The sequence below is a fragment of the Thermobia domestica genome, chromosome 15 (genome assembly GCF_964235325.1).
Source record: "Thermobia domestica chromosome 15, izTheDome1.hap1.1, whole genome shotgun sequence".
Taxonomy (NCBI): domain Eukaryota; kingdom Metazoa; phylum Arthropoda; class Insecta; order Zygentoma; family Lepismatidae; genus Thermobia; species Thermobia domestica.
The window spans coordinates 190,433,506-190,460,101 of record NC_137468.1 but is presented as its reverse complement, the minus strand read 5'-3'; the positions used below and the strand labels follow the sequence as shown (position 1 = coordinate 190,460,101).

The window sequence follows — 26,596 nt, the reverse complement described above, 5'->3', positions numbered from 1 at the left end:
CACAACGAACACCCTCTGCTACTCTTTGAGTACCATCTTCACCTCTGCAGTACTCAACTCACACTGACACAGCCCGCACTAAGATCTGAACGGGTGGTGTGCGTATACGAGGTGTGCGCGTCACTTGGTGTGGTTTCAATCGTAACCACTACTCCGGGCCACTTTTATTTGCCCCACAATGTAGATTTTACACACTTTTCACCGCACATTTCTCAGTAACGCTTTAAAAAGTAGGATAGGCAGTAAAATTCACTGTACTGTCCCGTTTCACGCTTGTCAAAACTCACTCAGAATATTATGTTTTTCCATATATTACAAAATATAAATGTCTGATTTCCGCCTTATAACTTCTACCGTCACTTAACAATAAAATATAATGAGTTGCAAATCATTTGAAGTACAGCGTAATACATGGTAAAGAAAAATGTCTGGTACAAATCTTTGCCACGCACTTAAGGACTAGCTCGAGAGAGCAATACTTCCGGAAGTAGGAACTACATACGGTTCTGATTGGTTGGCGTTATTCGTTTCTTGCAACGTAGCATACATATAGCAGAAATCAAACATTTGCTGTTGTCGGTCCTCGTAGCCGAGTGTGCTAGCGCTACGGGTTAGTATGGTAAATTGCTTTTAGCGTGGATTAAGCCCGGCCAAAGGAAAGTTTTTTTTTTTAATTTTTAAAAATTTTCATAACACTTTTTCCATTAAAATAAGATAAAAATAATATTCAAAAAGTAATTTACTTACTTTTGTGCAGTAGTAGTAGTAGTAGAAGCCCCGCAGGGCCCATGATATAAATTTTGTGACCAACTTAAAACAGCTGGCTAGGGTAGGGCGCGAAAAAACGTACTTCCGGGAATATTACTCTCCCGAGTGGGTCGTCGCACTTAGGTAATTGCGTATAAACGTAATATTTTTAGGCATTTATTTACTCGATCTGAACCTTTTTATGGCAATACACAAATTAAAAACTTAAGTTTTTGAAAAATCATTTTGACGCTAAAGAAAATAATCTTGGCATTATAGAGTATTGTCCGTCTCCCAGGGAAGCGATTGCGTTGTCGTCTGGCTGCGTGAATATTATTGAAATCGCAATTGAATCTATGTACCACAATTTGTAAATTTTCTATTTAGGATTTAGTATTTAGATTTCTGGGCTTTCGGCATCTAAGGCCATTTAGCCCTTCACAATTTGAGGGATGACGTCCCTCGGCGAGCATACTATTCGGGGAAAGGGAAGGAAGGAAGCAGCCTGGGACCTGTAAGTTAGGTACCACCCCGGCATTTGCCTGGTGTGAATGAGGAAAAACCAGGAAAACCTCATTCAGGGTGGCTGGCCTGAAAAAGCGTGTTACACTTTTTCAACCGAGTGACCCCACCAGGAATCGTAAATTTTCTATTAGAGGTATTAAAAAGTTGATGAAAGTCCTGTGTATTTCTTGTAGACACAATGTTAGCTTGCAGGTGCATAACAAAAACTGGTTCCAACGTATTTATTCCACAGCTACATAACTTAGAAAAAAAAAGAACATTGTTTCAGCTCCAATACTGGATCTATGAAAGTTAAATGTTTGCCTCTCAATCAAGAAGAAATTAATTACATTAAAAACGATTTTATAAAGCATGAAAAATATTACTTAGTGTATTGAGACACACACAGCAAGTGAGGACTAGCTCAGGAGAGTAATGCTCCCGGAAGTAGGAACGGAAAACACAGTTCTGATTGGTTGGCGTTATCTGTCTTGCCACGTTGCATCCAAATAACAGAATTCAGACGCTTGTTGTTGTCGGTTCTCGTGGCCGAGTGGGCTAGTGCTATATGCTAGTAACGAAAATATCTTTTGGCGTGAGTTCAAACCCGGCCCGAAGAAAGTTTTTTTTAACATTGTTTTTAAATTTTTTCAGCACTTTTTAAATTAAAATAACACGAAAATAATACTCAAAAATGTGATTTACTTACTTTTGTGCAGATAAATATTAGTAGTAGTAGGAACGTGTTAGAAGTCCCGCAGACCTCGTTTTGTTGCCCTTGTACTCCATGATATAAGGCTCGTTTTGTTCCCCTTGTACTAAATGATGTGATTTTGTGACCAACTTAAAACAACTGACTAGGATAGCGCGTAAAACAGCTGGCTAGAGTAGCGCACGAACAAAAAACGTACTTCCGGGAGTATTACTCTCCCGAGCGGATCGTAGCAAGTGCAGGAGCGGTGCACAGTGTGTCTAGGAGTAGCTGCAATTCTTTTAGAAAATATACCACTGCAGATAACTGTAATTTGAAAGTGTTAACACATTGACATTGATAATATTATTATTTACTTACATTATATGTTGCTCTTCAATGCAATATACAGGGTGTTACAAAAATGTGTCACAATACTTTGGGAAGAGATTCCTAGCACCAAAACAAGAAAAAAAGTTCATTTGGACCTGTGCTCAAAAGTGGATAGTTTTGGAGTTATAGGGCACCAAAAACGTGAAATAAGAGAACTTTAAAATTTCATAGCTCCACTAATATGGGTTCTATCGTAGTCGGGTCAAGAAATCACTGAGGAACTTTTTTTTTTAATGCTCGACCCGTCTTTCAGAATCGGTATCTGAAAATTAAAACCGGCACGGGTTATCATCATTGCCTTTTATTTCTTTAATTTATTTGGTTTTGCATTTTGGGGAACCGGTATGTGAACTATCCAAATATCCATGTTTAAGAATACTCCAGTACTACCACACCAATTTTTTAGAGAGTTAGGTGGAGAGTACTAGTATTACCAAACAACCTCTCGCAAAATGATTGTGTAAGTACCGGCGGTTCTGAAAGATGGATATTTGGATAGTTCACACCAGTTCCTCAGTGATGTCTTGACCCGACTATGATCGGTCCTATAGTAGTGGAACTTAAACCTTTAAAGTTTATTTTTTCACGTTTTTGGCACCCTACAACTACAAAACTATGCCCTTCCGACCATATAAACTTCTTTTCTTATTTTGAAGTAAGGAATCTATTTTCAAAATATTTGACAAATTTTTGTAACACCCTGTATAGGTAATACAAAATAACAGAAGAACAAACATCCAGAAACATTCATTCAATTTATTTATTTTTATTTTACAACAAAAAATAATAACATCTATGTTCATAATAATAAAAAATACAGTTTTACCAAACTCTTTCGAAAGAAATATCTTCAGCAGGGTTATTTTATTTATTTATTTATTTATTTATTTATTTATTTAGGATTTCCATGCAAACTTTGATAGTGATACTCCTCGCGATGTACCTTTTCCAAGAATGATTCATGCTAGATACCTCAAGCTAGTTCCAACGAAGTGGCACAACAGAATTGCCTTGCGTGCAGAAGTATTAGGATGCTACATACCAATTTCAAGTAAGTTATAATAATAATAATAATAATAATAATAATAATAATAATAATAATAATAATAATAATAATTAGAGGCACAAGTTTTTCGCCCTGCGCGATAAAACGAAATGCGTCAGAATTAAGTAATTTTCAGTGTCTTGACGTTTTATGATATTTTGTGTGTATTTTCCTTGGTTTCCGTTGCGCGATAAAACGCGAAATTGGCAGTTTTGCGCGAAATTTCTAACAATACGTGAAATAATGCGAAATTTTAAAAATACGTTTTTATTAATTTAAAAATACCATTTTCCGCTCACGGAACGGTAGAACATGGCATGAACTGTGCATTTTGGGTGATTCGGACATGGCTATAGAGAACATGTTTCGCGTTAGTTACTGATTTTCCTTCGGTTTGATTTTAAAAATATATATAATTTTTTATAAGTGAAGTTTACAATGTCAAGTGAAATATTGAATGTATTTTGTTTTTAGGTAATTAATGGATTATTTCTGTAGTGATCTATGAATAAAAGGAAAAGTTGTAAAATTTGTACAAGAGCTACAAAATCTGAAACTTTATTTGGAAAATGCGACGAAACGCAAAATTTTCAAATTCCTAGTGCGAAAAACTCGTGCCCCTAATAATAATAGTAAGAATAATAATGTAGTATTAAAACTACATTTATTTGAGATATCTGACGTATAGGCAATAACAGCATTTATTGAATTCTATACGTGTTCTGGTTCTGAAAAAATTCAACTATATTTATTGCCATTATTAATGACCGCAACAAACATATACTTAATAAAGTTGAATTTAACCAAGTGTTCCTGTTCTACCAAAACATAGCTAAATCTTGAAGAAGAGTTAATCATTTTTAGACAAAACTTTAATACTTGGTAAGGTTCAAATTAATATTATTACCAATGTGCTCAACATCTCTGCAACATGTTATATTTGAAACCCTGGCTGGCTGGCAAACATATGGCACTTCTTTAATTTCTCAGTGGTTCTCAATCTAATTTCTATCACGATCCCATTTTATTACATTCTCTTACCAGTGACCCCCCTGGTTTGTGGGATTATATGGTTTGTGGGTTAATCTTGTGTGGGATTTTTAATATACCTATTGCAGAGATCTCTCGATATTCATCTCCTTCTATAATAATAGAACCCATTTCTCGTATATATATTGATACAATAATTCCCCTAAAAGCGAATGGATTAAAACCGAATTTGGTCAGTTCATTCATATTAGAAATATCGAATCCGATCCGTCATACTGTTTCAAAATGGAGGCCGTTTTAAAATTTTAAAATTTCATAGCTCCCTTAATTTTTGGTCATAATAAAAAATAACGTGATTTCTAATTTTTGTTTTAAAAAAAAGTATCGGTTATAACTGGTAGAGCGTATAAATTGCGGTTTTGCAAAATGAAAAAGATGAATATTTTTTCCGTGCTTGAATCTACTTGTATTCTACTCGTAAAAAAAGTAATAAGATGTTTGATATGTGTTTTAGGAGAACAAATAGAATTTCTTTATAAAAAAGAAAAGCACTCAAAAAACTGGCTGAGTTTTTATTAACCACGATTTCGGTTGAATAAAATGCGCTATTTGTCATAATAGATTGTGTGTGTGCTATTATAACATATATTTGTTTTCTACAATATTGAATAAAACATAAATATTTTACACCATATATATATATATATATATATATATATACAAGCTCCCCGGGCAAAAAATTAGTCACCCCCGCGCGAGAGCAAGGCTGGTGCCGTGTCACATGGTCTGACGAATCACGATTTTGCCTGTATTCGAATGATGCCCGGCGTCGTGTCCACCGACGGCCACATGAAGCTTTTCACCCGCATTGTGTGGGAGGTCAGGTGCAGACCGGGGATGGGTCTGTCATTTTCTTGGGGTGTTTTTCGTACTATGGGGTGGGCCCACTCATTCAGGTGTCCACGAAGGTGAACCAGCACGTTTATTTGAACATTCAGGACGAGCAGGTGTTGCCCTTCAGTCACTTTCTTTGCAATGACTTTGCTATAGAATCGCCCATTTTTCAAAACGACAACAGCAGGCTTCACAGACCTGGACCCATATGTGACTGGTTTGAGGAGCACTCCGGTACCCTATCACACCTCGAATGGCCCGCAAAATCACCGGACCTCAACACTATTGAGCATCTGTGGGACCAGTTGGAACAGCGGGTGAAACGTCGACATCAGCATCCCCAACGTTTAGTGGAATTGCGTGAACTTATCCTCCGTGAGTGGGTTCAACTGGATGTGACGGCCTTGCAGACCCTTGTAGACTCTCTTCCCGACCGCACCCAGGCGGTTATCCAGGCCAGGGGCGGTGCTATACGGTATTAACGTAAGTACCAAGGGGTGACTAATTTTTTGTCCGGGGTGCTTATATATATATTCGCACGCTTACTACAAAAGTGTCACAACTCAAAAATTATCAATTTTAAGTTATGTATATATTCGGATTTGTGAGCCTCCTCTCTATCCGCAATAGAAGAGTCATGGCTCTAGCTTTACTAGAAGCTTCGTGAGATCGCTAGGTTTCAGTAATGAATAACATTGAAGTAAAGGTATTACCAACACTTTCAAATGTGATTTACTCAAAACTAAATTTCTTGAGTTGTGGCACTTTTGTAGTAAGGGTGATATATATATATATATATATATATATATATATATATATATATATATATATATATATATATATATATATATATATATATCGGGTGTTTGAAAACAACAACACCGAGAACGTTTGGAAGATGATTCCTCACACCAAGATAACCAAGATAAGACAAAAACTATAGACCAACCTGGGTGCACGAACAAGGGCTCGGGGCAACAAGTGGACAAGCCACACTTTTGTGAAAATCCTTTTATTTGTTTAAATGGTGTATTATAAGTATATCTACATTTTTAAAAATATATTTCGTCAGATTCCGACACGATGGCAGCACTATCGTGACAGTCACGTTGTTGCCCAAAAATGTTTTATTTCTTTTTTGATAAAAACAATGACATGCCACAGAGAAAGATAGCGTCCTGCAGCTGGGATAATGCTGCGAGCAGAAGAAAATTGTTCAATTATGATGATTTGGAGAGCAAAAGTAGTGGAGATTTGAGCGTGTTTGATGACGTAACAGATCAAGATTTAGATTACAAACCGTCAGCAGACAAGCATGAACATCGAGCCAGGTAATTAAATCATATTATAAATTGTGGCATGTCATAGTATTATATCGAAACTTTTTGAGTTTTATTTTACTTGTGGCTTATATTATAATGTTGCTATGATAGCTACAGAGATCGACGACGTGTTCATTTTCTTTTAAATTTACTGGGCTACTGAATCATTTGGTTAAGAAAAATGGAATGTTTGAAGTAAAGAAAAAGTTTCTTCTACTCATAACTCCTTGTACTTCTAAATACTCGCATTAAACAATTAAAAAATGCAAATCAATGGCAAAGTTTTTCCTTACTCTAGGCACTCCTCTTTAATCAGGAAGTGGTACTAGTGTTCTGATTCCTAATCACTCAAGATGACGTTCGCCTGCTGCATGATATGAATGAAACATTATATCATGCAGCCTTCAATACAGCCCCCACTTTGCCTTTTATTTGGAACCAGAATTCTCACAGGTCGGAACATGTTTATCGTGTCACTATGATTCTTGTTAAGTGATTCTTGTAAATGCCACAGAGTATATTCCATTTTTTTCGCATCAGAAGTAGGGGAAAGAAGCCAGAACATAAAATGTGTATATGCCTAATTAGTATATTATACAAAGATAAGGAGTATGTACTTAGATGCCTTGATCCAAAAATAAGAGTTCTTGGTCTCTAGCCGAATTCTTGGTCTCCCATGTTCTTGCAAAAAAAATTGTGCAGATCTAAACTGTTAGGTAAAGAGGTAGACATTTTTAATGGGTTTTTGGATCTTAGTTCCTATGACATAGAAAATGCTTACTTATTTGGTTCTATTAAAGTAAACACAAAGAAGAGATCATATCCTAAAAAAAACTAAAAAAACATTTCTTAACGAAAATTTACACCGAATACACAGTTAAAGTAAGTGGTGAGGAAATCAAAATTTGCAAAAGTGAGTTTTTGAGTGTTCATGGATTGCATAATTCAAAAGGAAGAATAAATTCTACTGTTTCTCAAGTTGCAAGTGGAGTTACAACACCCAAAGCGGATAGCAGAGGCAAGCATAAGAACAGGCCAAACAGAATAGACGAAAATCGACTTCAGTCTGTTAGAGATCACATAAACAGCATACCAAAGTACCAGAGCCATTACAGCAGATCGGATAATCAGGAAAAATTATTTTTTGATTGTGATTTATCAATTTCCCGGTTGTACGAAGATTTTTACTTACCATGGTGCGCGGAAAAGGACATGCATAATCCAGTCAGTCAAGAGGCATATCGTAGAATTTTTTGCACCGAATATAATATTAGTTTTAAATTGCCTAAGTCAGACACTTGCAAAGTATGTGATATGTCGAAGGTCAAAATTGCTGCTTTAAGATCAGAAGGCAAAGAAGATGAAGTAAAAGCTATTGAAAATGATCTGAAGTTGCACCAGGGGCGAGCTGAAGCCATGCAGGACATTCTAGAAAGGGAAACTCTGAGCAAAGATAAGAAGAAACTCGTGATTAGCATGGACTTGCAACAGGCCTTACCAGTCCCAAACCTCACTACCAGTATTGCCTTTTACTGTCGGAAACTTTGGCTATTCAATTTCAATATTCATGATTGTACGAACGGGAAAGGTTACATGTTCGGGTGGAGCGAAGAAACTGGTCGCAGAGTCTGTAATGAAATGTGCAGTGCTTTCATAAAATTTATAGCCACGAAGTCCGAAGTGGAGGAGCTTGTTGTTTTCAGTGATAATTGTCCAGGCCAGAATAAGAACTGGACTATGATGGCTCTTTGGTTCCATCTTATTAGGGAGAGACACTTCAAGCAAATAACTCATTACTTTCTAATATCAGGACACACCATTCTACCATCTGATAGAGACTTTGTTGTTATTGAGAACTTTCAGCGGAAACACCAGCAAATTTATAATCCTAGTATGTGGATGGACATAATTTCCAAAGCTAATAAAAAAAATCCTGACTCAACAGGACATATTAAATGTTGAAGCATTATTACAAAATGTGACAAAGACAAAGAAAACGAAGTGTGGACGCCAAGTTGATTTCTCAGCAGCATTTGCATTCAAATTTAATGCTGGTTATCCTTGCAGCTTTTTCATCAAGCATGCAGTTAACGAAGAGCACAAAGAGGTGCAATTCCTCAGAGTTGGTCGACCACTTTCAATTTTATTGAATAAACTGAAACCAAAATACAATGCGCCACTAAGGATAAATAAGAAGAAACTTGAAGATGTAACAAGTCTCTTACCATTCATTCCTCCAATCTACAGCACCTACTTCCAAACGCCTATGCCAAATGATGATGATGATGAGAGCAATGTGGAACTTATTTAGTATCTATAGGGCAGGCAAAATTGAGTTTGTCTCTAATGTTATACAAACATGAAAAAAGTAATTTTAACTATAAGTGTAACAAGAAAAAAAATATTGTGTAATTGTTTTGAATGTATATAGTTACTTCAATGTTTGGTTTTAGTGTTACAAAACTGCCCAAATAAATATTTTTCGTCCAGAAAAAAATGGTTTTGAAAATTTATTTCATGAAGCATGTCATAGTCTTGCCCCAAAACTTTCATTTCATGTGTTATCTCTAAGCAAGAAAGTGACAAGCCACAAATTTTATCATTTTCTGCCCTAAAATAGCGATTTTTACAAAAATTTATTGGGAAATCAGACTTTTACTTGCAGTAACGTATTCATGATATATTGATGCGTAAAGTAACAAATAGTGGCACATATAGAATCAATAACAAGAATTATGGAATTTTTTAAAACTTAAAAATCACTGTACTGTAAAATTTGTATATTGTGGCTTATCCACTTGTTGCCCCAAGCCCTTGATATATATATATATATATATATATATATATATATATATATATATATATATATACCATTCATTCCTGCTCAGTCTTTTAACTAATACTGAACGTTATATATTTATTTATACATTCAAAATGTTTATCATTGTTGTCTACTTAACATAAGGTGCAATATATGTTTGTTTCCTTTTCAGCTACCCCACCTCCTCGAACTTCACCGACTCCTCCAATCTTCGAGAAACCCTGTCTGATTTGTCCCAACGTTCCTGAAGATTTGAGTCTTAATTGTACAAACTGCGAAGTAGGAACTTATTGGGATGGTGAGAAATGTGTGAATAAATCCGGATGTGGTTGTTACGTGGGACATAGAAAGTAAGTTTTTTTACTCTTACTTTGATCTTTATCTATATATATAAAAGAGAACGTACAAAATCCTTTGTTCGCTCATCACGCTAATACGGCTGAACCAATTTCTTTCATTTTTGGGGGGTTATTAGGATTTGGACCCTAGATGGTTTTTATCATATCACTTTAATTTTTAATTACCAGTGTCTTGAGATAATTGACCATTCAAGTGTCCATAACGTACAAATCCTTTGTTATTAGTTCATCATAGGTAAAAATAAACGTATTTATATGCAACCCGCATGACCGTGTCACTCGGCGGGTTAACATAAATGACAGGCGATATACAGCGGAAAATAGCTTGAATCTTCTGTTTAAAATTTTTTAATTGATTTGCTTATTTTTACAGACACTTTTACAATATGCCAGCACCGGGATGACCGCAGCGAAGCGGGGCGGGTTAACATAAATGACAGGCGATATAATGTTAAGATTTACTGCAATCTTCTATGGTTTTTATCATATCACTTGAAAGCGAAAAAGTAAAAATTATCTAAGTAACAAAGTTTATTGCGTTCCGGGGTGACCGCAGCGAAGCGGGGTGAACGCTTCATATCACTTGAAAGCGAAAAAGTAAAAATTATCTAAGTAACAAAGTTTATTGCGTTCCGGGGTGACCGCAGCGAAGCGGGGTGAACGCTGCTAGTATTTGAATAAAAGAAATCTAATCCAACTAAGAAGATGTCTAAGTGCCATTTATAATACAAATTTTCAGACTATAACATTCTAATGCTAGAATAACATAGAAAAATAGTAGGTACTCGACTTCAAATTATCTTTTGTGAGGTTGATGCTTTACTACAACGTGCTTTTGTTTTTGATTCCCTAGTTATAAAGCCTCAATCAACTAACAATTTCAAAAAGTACTTTACAAAAATCACTTCTCCAATCGAAAAATAAGTATTCGAAGTAATCGTAAGTATTTTAATTGAGAATAATACTTTGACATACTACACAGTCAAATGATTAACCTTCAGTACAGCAAGTATGCAACTATACCCGAACTGACTTTTTTTTCAATCATAGGTAATTTTTATTTCTCTTTCACATTGTACATTCAACATTTGAAAGCATTTTTAAAAATCAATTTTTGTAAAAAAAAAAAAAAGAAACTTTATTTTCGTGTGGAATATTGAAGAAGGAAACAATGTGCCCCACTTGGTTATTAAAGTAAATAAGACAGGCAGTAGTGGAGGAATAATATTACTGGTTGATTGTCAAAGCTAATTTCAAAACAAAACAGTAATAAAGTGTATCAAACCACTATTAAATTTTTGTCATAAATTCAAAAATAACTTTGGACAGCGGTGGCTCAGTGATAGGGCGTTCACCTCTGGTGCATGAGGTCCTTGGTTCGATCCCAGCTTGTGACAAGTGGACTTTGTGGTGGACAAATATCGTGCGCGTGAGTTTTTTCGGAGTTCCTCCGTTTTCTTCCACTTTATTCATTCCACCATTGTATTAATTTCTCATCATAATCGTCTCCTTTAGCCTAGCCAGCATAACTATGGGACGTGAAACTAAAATATATCATATCATTTCATTAAAAAAAAAAAAATAAATAAATAATCTTGGTTACCAAAAGCAAGAGAAATCTTGTAGTTAGCAACATCTATTCTTATTGTATTTATTGTTATTAATACGAATTTTTTTGTTGTGTACATAACATAATTTCTTAATAATGAAATAGTTTCACATCTTTATGTTTATATCATGAATTGTAAGCACCTGCATAATTTTTCAATTTAGTCCTGTACATTTCAGTATAGTTCAAATCTAAATACTTCGGAAGATATCAACTAGGCATATTTGAAAAGAAACCTCGAAAATTCACAGTTTATGTACAACATTCATAAATATTTGATCTATTCTAAAATATGTATGTGTTTGGCAATTATAAAATATACTTTATACATTATTGATTTTGTACGTAGATGTATTCGATATCTTCTAATATCCAAATTATTATTGCTTCTTAGTTAAATATCTGCATAGTACATTCGTGCCTTTTTGCTTCTTTTCCCAAATTGTTACAAATGTAAACAGGGTGGATTGAAAATCTTAGGGCAATCGAATAAAATAAAAAGTACGCGGTACACAGTAGTGAAATGTTCCTACACATGATATAGGCAAGTTCCTCATTCCGCAGCACACACACACACACGGGAGATTTTATTAACCTAATACTGGAATATTGTGAGTAATTTTACAAGAGTACAAAAGTTTTAATATGAAATGACAAGTTACAGCTCATCTTTCCTCTTACATCTACATGATCGGCCGATCACAAAAATACCGTACATGTACTACCATCTATTATACAAATATTCCACCATGCACTAGTTTCCAATAAGGATCAATGGATGGCTATTGCAACTGATGATAATTGACTAGCTTGCAGCGTACTTGGAAATTCTTACTATGGCCACTTTTGGCGCTCGGGCATCCTTTTGTAAATTCCTGGCACTAAAGGTATTTGAAGCCCAGTCGGATTTGTTATTCTGAGAAGCAGGTACTATTAACATCCAAGTACCCCGTGTTACGTTGGTGAGTATCGATATACTGTACCATATACGAGTCTGTGATTTGTGTGGTTTTCGTGCTGTTGTTAAATTGATGTGCGCTGCTTACACGAGGTTTTTCTTTTTTTTTCAATTTTAACGTTCTAGAAATTGGGGGTGCGCGGTTTTCACGGGGGCGCGGCATACACGCGTAAATACGGTATATATATATATATATATATATATATATATATATATATATATATATATATATATATATATATATATATATATATATATATATATATATATATATGTTTGTGTGTGTGTGTGTATGTATAGTATATTTCTATTTATGTGTCAAAAACGCTAAAAAAATCTTCTTGCGTTGTGTAGTGGTTGAAATTAAGATAAATGTTAAAGAGTATTTTTTTCATTGTAGCACTGTATGTACTTGTACTTAAAATCGATTTTGTAAGTGAAATTTTTGTTATCACATATTATTTTATATTTTCAGGTATGAAGTTGGACACACATACCTAATTGAAGATTGCCAGCAATGTTTGTGTAAAATTGGAGGTATATCTGAATGCCATAAGAAAATCTGCCCTTCATGTGGACAGGTATAGTCTTAAGAATTTGTTTATTAAACATAGAGACTGCTTTCTAAAAATAGGGCTTACATGGCGCGGATAAAGTCCTCGAACGGTGCAGTATCTCGCGAAATATAAAGATCAGCAAAACAAACAAAAGACATGAACTCAGGACCTCTGACTGCAGTTCAGTACGCTAACTGTATGACCACAGAGTACAGGACTGATATATTCTATTTTCATGACGTTTTGGTACTCCCTTTTTTTGGTGGCGATTCAAGCGCGATCCGTGAAGGCACTGTTCTCAATTCTGGGTCAAATCACTGTACCTTTTTGTGGAGAATCCTAATGTGCAATAAGAAATGGGGGTTCACATTTAAAATATTAAAGTTGCCCCCGTACCCCCGAAAAAGTATGGATAGGGGATTGAGTTTGTATCATTGCATAGCGTTTTCAAAACTATGTAACACGTGTTTTTGTTTGTTTCACTGATCTGTATATTTCGCTAGATATTGGACTGTTCCTGGACTTTTTCCGCACACTGTATATCTGCAAAGGATAAAAAAGTAACTTTTCCTCTAATTGGCTTCATTTTGAGATTGCAAATTATCTCTAAATCTGTTACTTACGATTTATAAAATAGCATCTTTTTCTTTCTTTCATTTATTCATTTCTTGTTTATTATAGGAGAAAATTACTACATTTACTCGTCGTACAGAACAGGTTAGCTTTTAAACATACGCACACAGCATATTCTCTTTTCGAAAAGATTAGAACATAGAGAATAGGATATAAATAGAGAAAAGGGTATAAAACTATTATTTCTATGGCCTAAAGAACTCGAAGGTTTAATGCCTCAATTACAAAATCTCTCCACTGACTTCTGTCCTTAGCGAACTGAATTCAGTTCCTACGTTTTATTCCTATTTCTGTGAGATACATCTTAATATTGTCCTCCCATCTGCACCTAGGTCTTCCTAATTGTCGTTTTCCGATTGGGTATCTAGTTAAAAGTTTGAAAACATTTTTAGTTTCTTCCTTTCTGGCTATATCGCCTACCCAACTCAGCCTCCTAGACTTCCTGACTCTATCAATGTTAGGCAAACGGTATGATTCCTTTTAGCTGTTCATAAAATAAATAATAAAATAAATAAAAAATAAAAGCAATGATTTTACGAAAACCAAAAATGGATCAAAAGATAGCGATCTTGGTCAATAATTAGTTTTTGGATCAGGGGCCCACAAAATTTTTGAACGGACCCTAAATTGAGTTTTCGTATTTTCTACGGAATAAGCACATCATACTGAGTTAAGTGATAGTTTGGGTTCGGGAACACTATATGTAGTTCTCCAGATATAAGGCCTACAAAAAAAATGTTTGATTGAAATATATTGGATCTTTTAGGCCAATTGGATCAGGGGCCACAAAGTTTTTGAACGGACCCTAAATTGAATTTTCGTATTTCCTACGGAATAAACACATCATACTGACAAGAAACGTGTGCGGACTGGTATCCTGATTAATTGGGGATCGCTAATCATTGTCACGATAGTCACTCGGTGCAGAAATGTCTTGTTTACCCACTATGTTTGATACATATACCAAACAATGACCGGTTGATCCTGTGTCGAGTTGTGCCCCCAAAACACCGGGAAAAAATCAGTAAATGAAAAATGTATGCAGTTAACCTGATACCTACGGGAGGGGGAACACGTGACCAAGAATACAGTCATACAAGCAATGTTGCCATCCCAACACAAATTTACAATTTTTCAAATAGAACGTATGCCATTTTATGGCATTAAAACAATTGGCATAAAATGTGAAATAAAATAAGGAAAGATGGATTATCAATGTTGCCAAATAAGGAAGATATGAGGCTCTAAAGCTGAGAAATTATGAGGTCCGTACAATTAAACGAACAAATGTACAGCAACAACAAGACTGCAGAAGTAACAAATGTACAGTAGGAAGTAAACTACAGTATTCAGCGACTAACGGGCTTGATATGTCATATTGAGTGTGTGGCTAGGGCGAGAGATGTACGTATTTTGCCATACTATTTATGGCTTTTCTGTTGTATATATTGGTGTATTATGTTAAAATATTTTGCCTTCAAAAGAAAAAGGCGAGAGGGTTGAGATCCGGAGAACGCACTGGCCACCGGATTACAACCCTTTCTACTTTTCTCTTTCGCTGACACATCAATCCAAGGAAGACTTTCTTGAAACAATACTAGCTGCCTCCTTGATTGTGCAAGAGACACCGGGCATATTTGTGCAAGTGAGCCAAAATTTTAATAGGCGTTGTGCTACCTGCATCGAGATTGGTGGTTGTCACTTAGAGCAGTTATTGTGAGTGTTTGATACGTACAGTGCAGCAGTAGTTTGTTTGTACTAAACCTTACAAACTCAGATGCAGTGTTATGCACGATAAAGCTGATTACATTGACTTGATAACACTTTTTCTATTGATACGTCGAACTTGTTCCCACAGATTGCTGCAACTTCAAGATGGCGTGGCTCTTGAACTAGCCGTTTTCGACCTTCGGTTTCCTATATCAACATTCTTTTATTGGACCCCTCTACCACCTGTATAAATTTGATACAAAAGTTTGCGGACACCCTGTATGTAAAAAAAAATCGAATCGTCTGACTAAATATTTTTTATACACAACTCGTTTCTTAAGCATTGTATTTATTGAATTCATATGTAAACATAGAGCTAAAGCACACGCTGGAAAGCGATAATGCTATATAAAATAAAGTCCACTTGTAGTGTAATAAAATATGTTCGTTACTTTGAACTCTTGGTTACAGTTACTATGATTGTCACTTATGTCACACTCAATACTTATGTCACACTCAGTATGTTACGCAATACTTGTCACTAATGTCTCACTCACACACTAAAAAAAATGATATAGTATACTCGTGTAAAAATAATATTGAACTGCGATTGTAAATTTTCGAAGGCATGTTTCGACGATTCTTTTTATGGATGTCATCAAGTGATGAGGGGACACCATAGTGTAGGGGTTACAGCTTTGGACTCATGTCTGCGCGGTCCCGGGTTCAATTCCCAGCCGGTGTTTCCCCAATTTTCGGCGTCCACCCACCATCATGGGACAAATTGTGAAGTCACGTGAATAAAAGACGTGACGGCCACTAGGTCTAGAAAGCTCCCGATATACACCGGTAAGCGATAGGGCGACGCGTTCGTTGCTAGGCTAGACGTAGTTCCACCAGTCGCTAACAGATGGCGTGGAGCGGCTCAGGCCCACAAATCGGGCTGTTACGCGAAGTGGTTTAGTTCATCAAGTGATAAATTACTCCGGTAAATTCAGTATTATCCAATGAGATGTCCATTTCAATAAATACAGGTAATAAGGCATTTTCACTAATATACAGAGTGAAAATAATACACTCGTCACATAACTCATAATAATTACATAATTTTTATTCTGAAATATCTCTTTAGTGGGACTTAAGACTTCAATACACAGGTATTTGGAGTCAGGAATCTTCAGTGACCCGGGCAGTCTTTCCTTTCTTTGCACCGGCATGGTTATGATCGTCATGTCTGCAGTATTTTCCCAGGATTTTTAATATTTTGTAATGCTTGTTAACATTTTCATTTCTTATATCTTACAGTACAGACATCCAAAAGCAGGCAGCTTGTATTGTTCTAGTTTCCTTGGCTCTATTGAATAGCTCAGATTATTACCAAGAGTTGCAATGTTATTGCGTAATTATTTCGCAATATATAGAAGGCAAACTGCGTTATAAGATTTTGATATCTTCAAGCAATCACAAACTTTATTATCAGAAAGATTAAATTTGATCATTTTCAAAACCAAAACATGTTTTTATTTGAGAATTAAATTCAGTAATCAGTGTTGAGCGTGAAAGTGTACAAACGACGACACTACTTCTTCATATAATAATTATCTATAGCCATACTGTCACGTTAGAAGAACTTGTAGCTGTCATAAAAAATCTTGAAACCCTACCATATTTCACCGTGTACACATAGTCTTGAAAGGGTCATAAAACATTTTTTCCATCTTGCAAGGAGTTGAACGATGCGCAACTTTCTGGGACGTCTTGCTTGCTACCTGCTATCGCCCTCCCACTGACATAAAAGAAAAAACAGTTTCGCCGTTTCCGAAACAACGAATTATTTTGGACAGGGATGGGAAGTGCGCCAAAATACACGTTTTTAATGAGGAGGTTTACTGTCTGTCCACTAGAGTGCAGTGCTGCATGTGTGGAGAAACCTTTCTTGCCTTCAAGAAGTTGTAACATGTAAAGAGTAAATAGACAGATCAGGTTGAAAGTTTTTTTTTATGACAGCTACAAGATTCATTTAACGTGGCAATGTGGCTTATCATCATTTTTTTTTTAAAGACAGTTCATCATAGTTAAGTATCTATTTCAATATATGGACATAGAGACGTAAATGCAACCATTTTTGTGAGGAACATTTAACACAAAGATAAGATAATTTGTATTATGATTCTAGCCACTAAAGAGAAAGAAAGAAAAGAAAACTAAAATAAAATCTCACGAATGTTAAACCATGCAGCTAAGAATTATGTATACGCTAACGGCATGTTTAAATCACGCTCAATGATCCATAGAACAAATTAATCTAAAATTTGAAACAATTCTCCATTAAGCTCAGGAATTTTAATAATCATTTTACTTACTGACAAACTCTGATTTCTGAAAATATCTTACATTTCCAACCTTTCGGCTCTCCCCTAAAGCCTTGCTCACGGAGAACAAACGTAGTAGAAACACCGAAAAATTAAAAAGGAACGCACTCATCAGGGTAGAGCAGCACAACACTGAACTTCACATGACTTTTTCCCGTCATATTTTTAGTTTCCGTGGAATAAAAAGAGAACTGAAAGCTTGGAAATTGAAATTTTCAAAAATCAGAATTTCAAATAAATGGTATAATATTTGAAAGATAATTAGTCTTTCATAGTATTGTAGATTATTGAATATAGTCGTTTGTATCCTACATTTTGTGTTACAGTAGACCCCCGAGTATCCGGCTTGAGAATATACGGCCTAGGTTTTTTTTTATCGTAATTAAATGAAGAAGGCAAGGTGTTGCATTGGCAACATTGCCAAGGCATTGGAAGTGGGCGTCTGCTACGATGCTCCTAAATGCCGTGTGCAAGATACAAGTTGTGACTGGGGATGGATAAAATTGTTTTTTATAAAAACCGAAAACCGGTTTCTAGAAAAACCGAAACCCGAATACCCGACATTTCGGTTTTCCACCGAAATCGGTTTCTGTTTTCACCGAACACATAAAACTATTTCTGTGGAAACGGAATCGGTTTCCGGAGAACAACGAAACACCACGCTGGTCAAAAATAGAACCAGTTTTTGAAAAACTGAAACTGGTTTCTATGAAAAACTGAACCTGTTTTGGAGAAAACGGAACTGTTTTTTGGAGAAAACTGAAACCAGTTTTGAAGAAAACCGAAACCGAATTCGGTGAAAAACTGAAAGCCTTTTGGAGGAAACCGAAAACCAAACCGGTTTTGGAGAAAACCGCTTTCGGAGAAAAACTTTTTCAGTATTTTCAAAAACCAGTTTTGGTTTTCCTAAAATCCGGGAGCCGAAAAGCCGGTTTTTGTGCCCACCACTAATTGTGACAGGAAAAGAGCAGCGTTCTGCTCCTTGTTCATTGTTTCGTCAGTGTGTAACTGACCTCAATACAGTACGCTCCCCGCTGTTCCTGATTATAAGTGTACAGTACTGTATTTTGGATTGCCATATTATCCGATTTTAGCGGATACTACCCGATTTTCAGGTTCTATATTCGTCCCCCGCTTAATCATCTCTTAATCACAAAAAAAAAAAAAAAAAAAAAAAAAAAAACCATCCGCTTTTTTGGATTGGAGAAAACCTAAGACGACTTTGTTGATAAAGTGTTGCTATATTCTACGTAAACTGCTACATCTCTGTGTCAATCTCAATCGCGATGGAGTTAAATTTGGACTCGCGCTCAGACTCTGCCCAGTGTGCAGTACTGTATTTCGGATTGCCATATTATCCGATTTTAGCAGATACCACCCAATTTTCAGGTCCTATATTTGTCCCCCGCTTAATCATCTCTTTCGCTTTTTTGGATTGAAGAAAAATCTAACACGACTTTGTTGATAAAGTGTTGTTATATTCAACGTAATCAGCTACATCTCTGTGTCAATCTCAATCGCGATTGAGTTAAATTTGGACTTGGGCTCAGGCTCTGCCCAGTGTGCGTGCGCAAAGCCGTTTGCTTATAAATCTGCTCTAAATGACCGTGGTTTTCTTTGTGTAGTTCATGTGTTTTTAATGTAATGTACTGGAAGTTCTATACGAATGAATATTCTTTTGTGAATGTTGTGACAAACATACTTGAATTATTCATGACTTCACAAGCTACAAGAATGCCGAAGGACAATTTCAAGTGGAAGTTTAAAGACTCTTATACAAGTGACTTAACGTTTGTTCGCCAGGACAGAACTCAATCTGAAGCAGAATGTACACACTGGAGAACTCAGTTTCGTTAGAAAAGTACATTGGAAGTGTCAACAAAGAAATAACGAAAATAAAATTTAAAAAAAAGTCCGAAGGATCCCAAGTCAGTATTTGTAATACACAAGTTCACATCAGTACTTACGGTTTAGAATCCCTCGCTTTTCTAATTTTAAAATATGGCAACCCTAACTGTATTCGTAAATTATTCTTAGGGTATGCTTAATGTTTTTTAAGTGTATTACAGTGAAGATTTGAAAATGGGTGATGGAAAAAAATGTAGTGACTATGAAGAAGACTATTCATAGAACTCCGACTTATTTGTTATCTGGCCTGCCCTTCCGCCACATTAGACTGGATACTTGGAAGTTTATTCTATAATTTTACTGCTTGTTTTCTTAAAATATCGAGCACAGAGTTTGTTTAATGTAAGGCTAAACCTGATAAGTTGCATGCTATGTTTTAGTGTTAATAAGTTTTTGCCTTTTCTGCATGCTAGTATCTTTTGCCTTTTAGTCAGGAGGCTACTGAAACCACAATAATACTTTTAAATCCTTTTTCTACAAGTGAGTGAGTCGGCATTTATAATGATCCAAAAAAAAAAAAAAAAAAAAATCCAATACATTGGTAATAATAATAATAAACCATGCTTAAAAATTCAGCAACAATTTAACAACCAATAGAACGAAATTACTCTTTTCAGGCGTGTGGCAACCGTTAAAATACAGAGTCCGCCAGAAAAATGTATACACTGTTTAAGAAAACTGTTCAGAACATTTAATCATTGTTCAAATATGTGTTACAAGCTTTCAAGTAAGCATATGTTTACATTAGGTGTTCAAAATGGTGGCCGTTGGCGGCCAAACACCTAACAGAACGACGAGCGGTCGCTACAGCTGCAGCGGTCAATGTATCAATGGAGACTGATGCACATACCTCTGTAATCTTCCGTGTGCCTCAAACTTGTCAACAATACGTTTGATTGTTAGGCGGGTTGGTGGTTCAGTACCAAAATCCCCTCTCCAATGACACTGCATTTCGATGGCATTCACAAATCTGATAACACTTCAAAACGCTGCTCGAACGTGAAGTGTATTCCTGCCATTTTCTTATCTCACTAAGCGTGCTGATAATAGCGAAATCTGTTGAGCGAGAAACCGTACTACAACATAATTTTTACTGAAAAACATATGACAATGCCGACATCTGTTGGGTGAGAAACTATATTACAACATACTCAAATTTCAGAACAATTGTCAATGCCAGTATCCTAATACAAGATGACAAAGAGTGTAGACCAGGGATGCAAATAAGGAACAAAATTTTACTCGCTCAAGAACAAAGCTACTAGCCTATATCCCACAATAGAAATCATTTACTTACCTTCGGTATGAGTGATTATTTGCATCCCTGTACACATTTTTCTGACGGACTCTGTATTTTTTTCCAACCCATTCCGACTTCTTACAAATCTTGTTTTCACCTTTTAAATTTATCTAGCATTTTTCTTCTTCTTTTCTTTATTAGGGTTTACAAGCCATTGTCACTCCGTCCTGTGGTTGTGTCTGCAAGCCGTGTCCTATAGGAACTGTCCTTTGTTCTAGAAGCAACATCTGTATCAACGAAACAAAATGGTGTGATGGCATCGAAGACTGTTCGGATGACGAGATTGATTGTCCTGTTACTGCTATTACAACACCAACAACGGAAGGTATTATTAACAATTATAATGCTTCATAAATATAAAATATGAAATAAGAACTTGTTAGTCATCCACAAGCATACTAACGTGATATGCTTAAGAAATACTCAATATAAGGTAAATGTGTCAGAAGTCAGCCATCCTCAAGTGGTCAGCTAACTAGACTTAAAAATGTATTAAATGAGCAATCCTAACTTCTCAGCAAAGGAATCGCAAACAAAAACCTAAAACTGACTTCCTGCCAGCATCAGAAGTTGTGCTTTGATATGACATCTGGCGGTGAAAGAAAAATGTATTTTTGCAGATGAGACATCACGCAAGTATGTTATGTGTGTTAAATGCATGATTTTTAATAATAATAATAATAATAATAATAATAATAATAATAATAATAATAATAATAATAATAATAATAATAATAATAATAATAATAATAATAATAAAATCAGTTTATTGATAACAACAGCTTGATAGTCACTACTGCGCCAAGAATAATGCAAAATACAATAAAAGACAAACATGTAGTATCTGTAAGTTTAAAAAAATACATGCATAAAGATTACATTCGGAAAAATTACATGCATACATGGTAAAATTACATGCATGAACATAAAAATCAAAAGTACATTTATATTAAAAAACGACATTAATAGAAATAAAAGGAAAAAGTATACGCATATTAAGTATGCATATTAAAGGCACCCATCCGAACAAGACTAACGAATTTTAAAAAGGTTAAAGAATTGATGACGAATAATTGAAGATTTAAATTGGAATAGATCTAAATTAGAACAGATTCTATTGTTAGCTGTTTCAATACAACTATAGTATTCGCGCCGAGTCGTGAAGCTTGACCTAGATCTACCGATTTCACCACCCAATAGAAAGCGAGGGTGTGTTCCGGTCGTCAACCCCCACCCATCAAATTTTGTCAGCGTAGAGTGATTATCATATATATACACCCTCCATTCCAAAAGAAACCGAACTTTTGAAAACAAATAGTACCACTAGTGCCATCTGTTGTAATATTTTACCGGTAGATGGCGTAGTCCCTCATTGACAACTGGTATAAATGTCATGACATTTGGATGCACGGCAACAAAGTTATTGCGTTTCAACTGTCAGTGTGTTGTGTACATCGGTCGGAAAATGAGTTTCAAACAACGAGCTGCAATTGAGTTTTGTGTTAAACTGGGTAAAACTTTTAGTGAAACGCACCAAATGCTACAAAATGCATATGGTGATGAGTGTCTATCCCGTACGCAAGTTTACGAGTGGTTCAGGCGATTCAAATCGGGTAGAGACGCTGGATGATGACGAAAGATCAGGCCGTCCCAGAACCGGATTATCGGAAGAAAACATCGAAAAAGTGCGTGAATTCATCAAACATAACAAAAAATCGTCGGTGAAAGTTATTGAAATGGAATTAGGCATTCCTCAAACAACCGCATACCGCATTTTGACCGAAGTTTTGGGCCTTAAGAAGGTTAATTCGCGGTTTGTACCACACAAACTCACCGAAGAACAAAAAGTTGATCGAATTGCGCATTGCAAAGACATCGTTAAAAGTGCTCGGCAGGATCGAAACTTCTTGAAATCGATTGTAACTGGTGACGAGACGTGGTGTTTTGAATATGAGCCCGAAACAAAGCGGCAAAGTGCTGAATGGAGAGCGCCGGATGAAGGAACACCCAAAAAAAGTCGCTTGGTGAAGTCAAAAGTTAAGGTGATGCTGATTTGTTTTTAAGATTCAAAAGGAATTATCCACAAAGAATTTGTTCACCCCGGCCAGACAGTCACTGGAGAGTTTTACTTGGGCGTCATGAAGCGTTTGCTGGCAAGAATTCGTCGTATTCGGCCCGAATATCGCGAAATCGGCAGTTGGACTCTTTTGGACGATAATGCACCATCACATCGTTCGCGACTTGTAACTGAATTTTTGGTCAAAAATCACATTATTCGGTTGCATCATCCGCCCTATTCACCATATCTCGCTCCGTGCGATTTCTATCTGTTCCCGAAACTGCATTTGGCGATGAAAGGAAAGTGGCACGCATCGATTGATGCCATTGAGAAGGCGACGACCGCCGTCCTAAAGACCATTCCAATAAAGGACATGGAGAAGTCGTTTGACAACTTGTTGGAGCGTGCAAATATGTGTATCGATGCAGAAGGGGAATACATTGATTAATAAAAATGATTTGTTCCAAAATGTACATTGCTTTTTTGTTTTTTTAAAACGTTCGGTTTCTTTTGGAATGGAGGGTGTATTAATATCATATATCAATACCAATAATATCATCATATATAAATAATCACTCTACGTTTGTCAGTGTCTTCTCTCGCGCTACACGGAAAACATGTTCCGATTGGACTGACTCAATTTTGTTTGCCAATGTTATACCTATACCTAGGTACTATTCCAAATAACTACACCAAACTCTGATCTTGATCTTGCAAGCATCTTGTATAAATATATACGTACATATGAACTGGCAATTTTAAACTCAAAATAAAACCTATTATTCTTTCGTCCCTTGGATTAGATCATTAATATGATAGGTAAAATTCATATTTATGTCAAACCAGGCCCGTATCCAAGGGGGGTCTAGGGGGGCGGGCCCTCCTAAATTTTTGATGGCTCCCCTAAAATTTTCACGGTAGGCTTGCAAATGAACTATAATATGGTGATGAACTACAATATGGTTGGATCGGGCCCCCCTACATTTTTGGGCTGGCTACGCGCCTGTGTCAAACACTATACCCAAATCTTTAATCTGTTGGGTTTATTCAATGTTACTCCATTAACTACATAATAATAATAATAATAATAATAATAATAATAATAATAATAATAATAATAATAATAATAATAACTTTACAGGAAAGATCAACCTCTCTTATTGCTTTCTTTGCAGTGCATGAATGTATATATAATGTTGAAAATGTTATTGTTTAATATGCAAAATATTGTAAATAAGCAAAAGGATAGACTACTAGATTTATTCATGTGAGGATGACAAACCTTCCACGAATGAATTAATAATTCAATCTTGTACCTAAAAATATTACACATGTGCCATGAAATCACTATTTCTCTTAATTGTGCAATATTAATTATTAAGGCTTTATAATTAGAAATCGTATACGTGATAATTTTAGTAAATTAAAATCACCCTTATACGGATAAATACTTGCGTATTCACTCCACTTATATGATGTTAGAGCCTGTCTATTCCACCTGTGCCCTCGGAAAATATGCGAACTATACTTCGGCTTCCCCTTTGCTTCGGGAAAAGAAGTGAATTACGTCAGCTGTGTTGCCAATTTGTCATTCTGTCACTTGATCTTGACGAGTGAAGATCGTAGGCTACTTAGAGTGGCTAATAAGACAGAGCACAGCGAGGTCCATGAAATAATTCATTGTGGCAACGCTTCCGCATTCAATAATTGAAAGATGGCGGCCGCAGCAGCTTGTCCGTCCTTTTTCGAGAAAGGTACGGGAAATTACTTATCGATTGCAGTGCCAGGAGGGGCACAGTTGAAATAGAATTTCTCTACAATAACATTTATTGAAAATGTCACCATCGTTGGGGAACAAGGTGGAGAATGCTCATCCCAGGTGCAAAACATTTCTGCTTTAATCTCACGCCACATAAGTTTGTGTTCAGTAACATCTAGCTTGTACAGTCAGGTACAACATTTCTTTCTGTCTGTAAGTTTCGTAAATAATTTCAGAATTTAACGACAATTTGAGTACAGTTTTTAGTAAATTAACAAGAATTTTAGGAATGATCCAAAAAATGGATCAAGAGATTGCGATCTTGACCAAGAATTTAACCCTTTGACTACCATTTTTTTTAAAGTGAACATTCTTTTATATGTATGACTCCTTTAATTTGGGATATTCCTGACATCTGTGCACAGTTTTGGAAAGTAAACACAGTCTCCTGGTCACATCTGACCTGATGGGAGAACAACATGTATTTTTTTTTTTAGAATTTTCTAAAAACAAATTCCTAACAATGTTTGAATTATTCACATGGGACACATGTATCCCGTTGGTAGTCAAAGGGTTAAGGAACAATTTTTAAAAATGCATCAAAAGATTGCGATCTTGGCTAAGAATTAGTTTTCGTATCAGGAGTCACAAAATATTTGAACGGAACCTAAATCGAGTTTTCATACTTTTTACGCAATAAGCACATCATACTGAGTTAAGTGATAGTTTGGGTACACTATATATAGTTCTCCAGATATAAGGCCTCCAAGAAAATCTTTGCCTGAAATATATTGGATCTTTTGATCCAAAAGAATGTAATTTTCTGTACGTACCGTTATTCACAAAATAAATTTTATCAAACAGAAATAACTTTTGTCACTGACTGTACATACATTCTAGCTTAATTTAATTATTTTTATATTCTTTATTCATTTAAACTCATTCTCTGCTTTCTTAGAATAAATAATGTAGAATGTTGAGAAAACTCGCCGTTTGTGTTTTAACTTACTTATTTACTTTTTCAGCAACACCTTGTCCAGTGTCCACATGCCCACCAGGCTACATGCTTGTGAAAAAGAGTGAGAACTTGGAGATGGCTCTTGAATCTGAACTGGACGAGCCACCAAGCGTGAAAGGTGGTCGAAAGGGAAGATATAGGACCACTTCCAAGGGCGGAGTGAAGGGTCGGCCGAGACCAGGAGTAAAAGGAGGTAGAAGTAAAAGCAGAAAACTTCCTGAGAGATTAACAGCCTTAGATTGTGGATACGAGTGTGTACCTATTCCGACGACCCCAACGACTCCAACGACCCCAATGAGCTGTCCAGAAATCATTTGTTCGGAGGGTTACGAAGTGCAGCTACTGGAAACTTTAGAAAATCAGTGTCCCAAGTATACATGTGTACGGATTCCACCGTCAGAAGGAGTATGCAATATGACTGACCGTATTTTCAACACATTTGATGGAATAGAATATAAACATGACGTATGCCATCATATCCTTGCTCGCGACCGTGAAGAAGGCAATTGGCAGATAGAAGGTAGGTGACTATTATAAATTATTACGCTTAGCGTTACTACATTTTCAAAACAAATTTTAAAAATAAGAAAAAAACAGTTGATAATGCTTGCCAGAACGAACTTAAAAAGAATTAATATTTTCGAAATTTACATGAAATTGTATATTAAATTTGTTTGATTAAATTCAATAGATAATACACTTTACACATTTGGTACCTGCGTATTAGGGTAGTGCTCAATAGATCTGTCACTTTTTATCACCACACAAATACTGAAAATGCAGATATAACCAGTAGCCATCGGTTACTATTTGGTACCAAAATCCTAACCATCCTCTTAGATATTGATCAACACCAATATCATCTCTCTATGACTTACGGTTCCCGAAATATGGCTCCTTAAATCTCCCGAAATCGAAACTTCTCTTTTTGCCAATATCTTGGAAAC

At 35.8% G+C, this 26,596-nt stretch overlaps 1 protein-coding gene across 1 annotated transcript in view; it reads left to right on the top strand.

The window, feature by feature from the left end:
• The window catches only part of Hml (hemolectin), a 403,631-nt gene that overhangs the window by 214,954 nt on the left and 162,081 nt on the right, over nucleotides 1-26,596 (top strand). Inside the window, exons 55-59 of the mRNA XM_081740590.1 lie at nucleotides 3,236-3,386; nucleotides 9,580-9,757; nucleotides 12,809-12,914; nucleotides 20,955-21,138; nucleotides 25,657-26,169. Coding sequence (XP_081596716.1) covers nucleotides 3,236-3,386; nucleotides 9,580-9,757; nucleotides 12,809-12,914; nucleotides 20,955-21,138; nucleotides 25,657-26,169 — 1,132 coding nt within the window. The remainder of the gene's footprint in view (nucleotides 1-3,235; nucleotides 3,387-9,579; nucleotides 9,758-12,808; nucleotides 12,915-20,954; nucleotides 21,139-25,656; nucleotides 26,170-26,596) is intronic.